This window comes from Herpailurus yagouaroundi, unplaced genomic scaffold, assembly GCF_014898765.1.
Source record: "Herpailurus yagouaroundi ecotype Mexico unplaced genomic scaffold, PumYag 185, whole genome shotgun sequence".
NCBI lineage: Eukaryota > Metazoa > Chordata > Mammalia > Carnivora > Felidae > Herpailurus > Herpailurus yagouaroundi.
The window spans coordinates 829680-836755 of NW_024412416.1; the positions used below are offsets into that span (position 1 = coordinate 829680).

The 7076-nt window shown below is 59.6% G+C and overlaps 1 protein-coding gene across 2 annotated transcripts in view; it reads right to left on the reverse strand.

The window, feature by feature from the left end:
- RASGRF1 (Ras protein specific guanine nucleotide releasing factor 1) overlaps positions 1–7076 on the reverse strand; it is a 97277-nt gene that overhangs the window by 63642 nt on the left and 26559 nt on the right. For both annotated transcript variants that reach the window (XM_040493447.1, XM_040493446.1), the window contains exon 3: positions 2058–2205. In XM_040493447.1, coding sequence (XP_040349381.1) covers positions 2058–2205 — 148 coding nt within the window. The remainder of the gene's footprint in view (positions 1–2057; positions 2206–7076) is intronic.

The following is a 7076-nucleotide window of genomic DNA, read 5'->3' on the forward strand; positions in this document are numbered from 1 at the left end:
GGGTGCTGGACTGGGGGTGTTCCCTGGGAGGGGTTGCTGGACTGGGGGTGTTCCCTGGGAGGGGTGCTGGACTGGGTAGGGTTCCATGAGGCAGGGCAGGTGGGATGACAGGGCCATTCCAACAGGAGCACCAGCATGTGCCGTGGCCAAGAGGTGCCAGAGTCCTGGTTGACCGGAAAGGGGGCCTGGGGGAAGAGCCGAGGCCACAGCCGTGGTCAGGTGGCTGCAGGCACATTTCAGTGAGTGAGTGAGTGGCACCTGGACACCCCTGCTTGTGAATCTAGTGACATTGGACTGGGGCCAGGCCTCTGGTTCCTCACAGGGTGGAGCCCCAATTTGGGGATGTGTGCCAGGCTGGGGAGCTCCCGGGAGTGGCCTCCAGGGTGCAGCCAATCCCAGATCGAACCAGGTGCTGAGACACAGGACCAGCTCCTATCCCAGAGCCATGTGGGAAGGGGCTCTGGGCAGGGTGGACACACTGGCAAGTGGACAGGCGGCCCTGGGCCCTGGTCCCAGCTCTGTGAGCTCAGGCACGTGACTTCTCTCTGCACCTGGTTCCTTGAGTGGCTGGTCACGGAGGGACTGAGAAGGCGCCTCTGCAGGTGCCTGGTGCAGGATGGGAAGAGGAATACTGAACCTGAAACTTCGTTGAATTTCAACTTCCAAGGGCACCGGACAGCTTGGCCGCCGAGCACCAAGGCGGAAGTGGTGACCTTCAGTCTGTGAACTTCCCAGGCAGAGCTGGCTTCGCGGGCACACGGTGGGACCCGTGCAGCTGCCATCTTGAAATTCTTAGTAATTTCCTTCTGGAATCTGTGCTTTATGGTGACATCAAACGGGACAGTGCAGCACACCCCAGGTGCTTGGGGCCTCAGCTCACGTGTGTTCCTGCCTCCCCGGGACAGGTTCTCAGCTGCCCCCTCCCCACAGCCTGGCACCCTGGGACCCATGACCATGGCTACCCTGTGCCCTGGAGGCAATGGGTGGCAGGAGCAGGGGAGACTGGAGACCCTGTGCCACCTGCAGGGGCCTGGGTGCAGGTGCAGAGGGCGTGGCCCATGGTGTCTCAGGGAGACAGCAGCCAGTGCACCAGGTGGGTGACCCCCTAATCTGGGAACATAGTGCATCACGGTGCAGAGGCTGGGGGAGGTGGAGGCTGAAGTTGGGGGTCACCTGGGTTGGGGTGGTGGGCCGTGGGACGGGGGCGGACTCCCCCAGCCCTAGCCACGGCCTTGCTTATTTCCTTTGCACTGGGCCCTGGAAATTATGTAGCGGATTCTGGCTGCAAGAGTCTGTGCGTTCACGTCCCCTCCTCCGCTCCGAGTCCGCGGCTCTTGTGCGACGGGGCCAGACGGTTCCAAGCGTGCTGTGGGGTGAGGGATCAGATCCTTCTGGGGTGGGCAGATGGCTGGCAGGGTGTCTAAGGGCCGAGAGCGTCTACCACGCTTTCACGCAAGAGGGGCTTGCTTGGGAGGCTGTGGGAGTGCAGGTTCCGATGCTGGAGGCCCCGGTTCCGCGTTTCTGACGAGAAACTGCTTCGCAGACGACGCTCGGGATCCAAGCCTAGTGGGCTCAGTCCAGCAGCGGCGCTGCCTCCAGACGGCTGCCCGACGACCCCGTGAGAGTGCTCCCCACAATGGGCAGGAGAAGGGGCTGCTGTGGTGCCGACACGGGAGCGCACGCTCCGATGACCGGGCCCGCGCCCCCGCCGAGTGCTCGGCGTGGTCCTCGGCATAGTACCCCCAACGCACTCGTGACCTCGCACCATCCGCACAACCTCGCCGGGTGCTGGCGAAAAGCCCACCTTACAGATGAAGACACTGAGGCACAGAGCCTAGGGCTCCTGCTCCAGTTGCCTGTCTTCAGTGGCAGAGGTGGGATCCGAACCCCGATCCGGCCACGCGCCCCTCCCGCGCCGCCTGCATTGCTGCGTCTACATCTGGAGGCCGGCCCGCCGCCCCCCTCCCCGCCCCACCTGCAGGAGCCCAGGGTGCTCTGAGGTGCCGGTCCGGGGCCCGGACCCCTGCCGGCCCCCTCCGCGCCTAGCCAGCGGTCACCTCTGCCTTCAGCCGCTCGATCTCAACCTCCCCATCCTCGATCTGCCGCCGCAGCTGCGTGGCCACCGTCTTCTCCGTCTCCACAATCTGCAGCAGGTGCAGGTACTTCTGCATCAGCGCTTCGTGCTCCGTGGCCAGGGTCCGGTAGCTACGGACAGATGGACGCCGCAGGTTAGCCCCCAGCACCCCTAGAGATCCAGCCCCGGGGGGGGCCTCCCCCCCACACTCAGGACACAGCGCCCGGGGCCCCGGCCTGGCCGCCTCCTCCCCAGCCCCCGTCTCTCGCTCCAACCTCTGGGTCCGACGGGTCCCACTCCCCCGCCAGGAGCTCCAGGCCTTTGCACGGGGCAGACCTCCTGTCTGGAATCCACCTCCCCTGCCCTCCCTGTGCTAGCTCCGTCCTCTTTCCGAGGCTAGCCCCGGGCCCAGCTGAAATGCCGTCTCCAACCCGGACTATGTCCCCGCAGCCCAGGCCTCTGATGACGAACCCGGTGCTCCGGGCACGCGCCCATCCGAGGGCAGCCTTGGCTGGGAGGCTTGTGCGGTGGTGATTGGCAACAAAGCCGGAAAGTTAGTGGGGACAGGTCAGAAGGCCCCCCAAAGGATAAGCAGGGGGCGGAAGAGACAGCCCAGCATTTGTGCAGATTAACAGGCGTCACCTCACATTTGCGGAGCATCACAACTGGGGGCAGGAGGGGCGGTGGGGAGCCTGGAACACCCAAGGTCATGGGCCAGGTCACCTGCGTCTGGGCCAGCTCTCCCTGACTCCCCACAGCACAATCACGGCCATCTACAGGTGTCAGAGCTGGGGAGAAGCCCCATTCCAGGAAAGGGGTGCAGCCTCACAGGGCAGAAGGGCAGGGAACTGGAAAGCCAGACGTCGACTCCGGGGGAAGGTCTGGGGTCTCGGGTCCCCTCCCGAGCCCCATCCCCATCTTCCCCTGCCCCTTCCTGTGCTGGGTCCCCAGCTCCTCCCTCCCCTGGCATCCCTGCCCAAGCCCAAGTCCCATCTGGACCCCCGAGTGTCCGTGCCCCAGACCCTGCCTTTCCCTCTGTAGTAGCAGCGGCCCCTGTTCCATGGGCTTTGTCCTCCACACGGAGCACAGACCAAGCCCCCTCCTACCTCTGCAGGCTTGTGGAGAGAGTGGCCTGCCCTCCCCCATGGTCCCCGCGGTCTCTCCTGCCCTCGCTCCGAGCCCAGGCTGGCCTGGGTCGGCCACCAGCGCCCACAGGACCTGGGTCCCTCTCGGGGGTCACCAGCTGGCTCCCACTTGCCCAATCGAGGGGACGCCTTTCCATCTGGCATCTTCTGATGTGACTTTCCGGCTGCCCTGGGTGTGGCTGTTCGGCGGGGTGGGTGCTGGCTGCTGTCACCGACTCAGGAGCCACACACAGGTGCTCTGAGACCGAAATGGGACAATGACAGCTTCCCCACAAGCCCCGAGAGACAGGAGGACCCCAAGAGGCCGTGGGTGGGGAACAGCTCTGCAAAACGGGCTGTGTCGGGGGTGGTAGGGCACACCTGGTCCCCTGACGGTGTCCCAGGAGGCTCCCTCAGCTGAGCCCGAAGGCGGGAGGGTGTGGGGGGGGGCAGGGGGCAGCGGGCCTGGGGGACACCCTGATCCAGAAAGCACAGCTGCGCCCTCGCCGGCCCGCCCCGTCTAAAGGTAAACGCTCTGTGAGGGGCGTCTCTGGTTTGCAGAACTATTTGATTCCAATGATTCTGTGCCTCCATTCCAAGCATGAACGTTAGCCAGAATATTCGGTTTTAATGTTTCTCCCACTTCCCAAGAGGCTCAGTCGACTTTACTCGCAAGGGGAACTGGGCGGGGAGCACGCAGGGGCCTCCTCATTCCAGGGAGACACGATCCAAAGAGTTATTCCGCTTCGGGGCCAAGCGAGGTCTCACCTGCAGGACTGTCTGGGCGGCTTCTGCCTCCCTTCCTCCCTTATTCCCGCCTCCCTCCACCTCCTCCAGAGACGAGGTACTGAGTATCTCTTTGTGCAGCACCGTCCTTACGGACCCAGACTCGGGGCTGCAAGGGGGCTCGGGAAGCACGAAAGACCAACCGTCTCATTCTATAAATGAAGAAACGGAGGCCGGAGAAGGGACGGGACTCGCGCCAAACAACAGTCACTTAGCGTGGAGGCTGGAGCTAGACGAGGTCTGCAGCCCCCGACCACGCGGGTCTGCACGTGCCCGCGCGGCCGTCGGCGGCACACAGCTCCCCTCCCGACGTGTGGGTGATGCACACGCGGGTGTAACGTTCCACACGCGGCTGTTCGCGCACAGCTCAGAGGTGGCCCCCCCCCCCCCACGCTGGGACGTCACATATGCAGGAGAGTACACAGTGTCCCTGCATGCCGTTCACACGTCCCAGCGCTTATTTTCGTATGTACAATGTATCTGTTATGTAAACAAATAAAATATAAATAAAATACCGGCAGAAACACTTACTACCAGATATAGCTGCGGGAGGCCGTCAGGCTCCGTCTTACACACACACACACACACACACACACGATGTATTAGACTTGGAGCTAACTACGGCTCAGGGTCTGTAGTCTCCCCCTAGTTACACAGCAGAGAAGCAAGTCGGGCCTGGTGCATAAGCCCTCCTAAGCCCCAGACCCATAAATCGGATGGGCTGCTACCCCTCTCCCTCGGTCACGTTAACCGACACACGACACAGCTGGTGGGAAGATGGGGAGGGTGTCCAGGTGGGCCTGACCTAATCACTTGAACCATTTAAAAGGGAGTTTTCTCTGCTGGTCACAGAAAAGGCAGGTCAGAGATTTGGGACTGCATAATTATTATTATTATTATTATTATTATTTAAACGTTTATTTATTTTTGAAACAAACAGAGACAGAGCATGAACGGGGGAGGGGCAAAGAGAGAGGGAGACACAGAATCGGAAGCAGGCTCCAGGCTCCCAGCCATCAGCCCAGAGCCCGACGCGGGGCTCGAACTCACGGACCGTGCGATCGTGACCTGAGTTGAAGTCGGACGCTTAACCGACTGAGCCACCCAGGCGCCCCAAGGGACTGCATAATTAAAATTTGAGGTTTAACACGCATAGAATGGAGACCGCAGACCCTAAGTGCGAGGTCTGAGTGGTTTTGATCAGTGTGTGCCTGACCTGGGATAAAAGAACGTTCCCATCACCCAGGAAGTTCCCTCACGTCCCTTCCCAGCCACCCCCCCCCCCCCCCAACTACTGTCCAGATTCCTTCACCACACGTTAGCTCTGCCCGTTTTAGGAGTTCACGTAACTTGGGATGCCTGGGGGGGCTCAGTTGGTTGAGCATCGACTTCGGCTCAGGTCATGATCTCACGGTTTGTGAGTTTGAGCCCCACATCGGGCTCTGCGCTGACGGCTCGGAGCCTGGAGCCTGCTTCCGATTCTGTGTCTCCCTCTCTTTCTGCCTCTCCCCTGCTCAAGCTCTCTGTCTCTCAAAAATAAATAAAAACATTAAAAAAATTTAGAAGCTCACATCACTGGAATCACATGGTGTGTACTATTTTGTGTCTGGCTCTGTTTCCTTTGACTTTGACGTTGATCCGTTTTGTTACGTGGATTTGTGGTGGCTTCCTTTCCATCGCGGAGCGGTATTCCGTCTCGTGGATGCTCCGGGGCGTGTCTGTATGTCTGTCTGCTGATGGACACCCCGGCTATTTCTAGTCTGGGGACCACGATGCACAAAGCCGCTAAGGACATTAGCACGCGAGACTTCTCGTGGGCACTTCTGTTCCTCCCGGACAAGTACCAGAAGGTGGCATTGTTGGTCATACAACAGGCCTGACAATTTCTAAGTTGCTAATTTTTAGGCAATGGGCTTCCAATTCTCTGAAGTGGTTGAGCCATTTCCCACGCCTGCCCGTGTGTGTGAATGATGGGGCCCCACCCTGGTCCGGCACCTGCCACCTCAGGCTGTCGTTTCTTCCAGGCTGGACTCCACACACAGCAGTTGTCTCCCTGTCTCTAAAACACTTCTGTATTAATTGATTTTCTAAGCGTAATCCTGGTCATCAGAATGTACAACGAATCAGAATTCTCTAACCCTTCAACACTTAGAAACCCCGCTCTTGGTTCTAGGTCAGTGTCGGGAGACTGACGTGCCCCCTGAGTCTCTCCGAGTCTGGCTTCTTCCCACGTGAATCCGTCCTCCCAAACACTGGCAATTTCCACTCAAATCCGTAGCTCTAATCATGTCACTCCCCTGGTGTAACACCTTCCATAGCTCCGACTGTTCACAGAGTAAAAGCCAAAAACTTCGGCTGGGTGTTCAAGACTGGGTATGACTGTCCACCTTCCAACACCCGCACTAGGTCTCTTTACTATTTCTGGAAGTCTCCTACATCAGTGTCTTGGTGATGGGGCTGGGGGCCTAAGTCCTCACAGTTAAACCCATTAGATACGACCCTAGTCCTCCAGCTCAGGTCACGTGTCGCCCTATTTCCAGCTTCCTCCAACCCCTGCAAATAGAAGTAACATCTCTTTTGCGTGGTGCCTGGTCCCTACCACAGCTGTCAGGTACCAGAGCTAGTTGTGAATGTGTCTAATGTCTTCCTGACTGGACCGTGACATCCCTGGGGGACACCTGTCTGCCCAGCACCACACTCGGAGCCTGACTCTACAAGTTCATGTGTGAGAACCTGGTCTCCACTGCTGGACACTCCTTGAGGACAGGGCTGGAGATGGCCTGACCCCAAAGTCAACGTCAATGCTGTGGCAATAATAAAGGGTTTCTGGTCAGCTCACTTGTTCCAGAGCTCAAGGAAGGGACCTGGTATCCATCCATCCACCCATATACCCACCCACCTACCCAATCACCCCTCCACCCACCCACCGTCCGTCCATCCATCCATCCATCCAATCATCCTTACATCTACCCACCTATCCATCCACCCACCTACCATCCATCCATCCACCCACCCATATACCCACCCACCTACCCATTCATCCACCCATCCACCCACCCACCACCCATCCATCCATCCGTCCATCCACATAT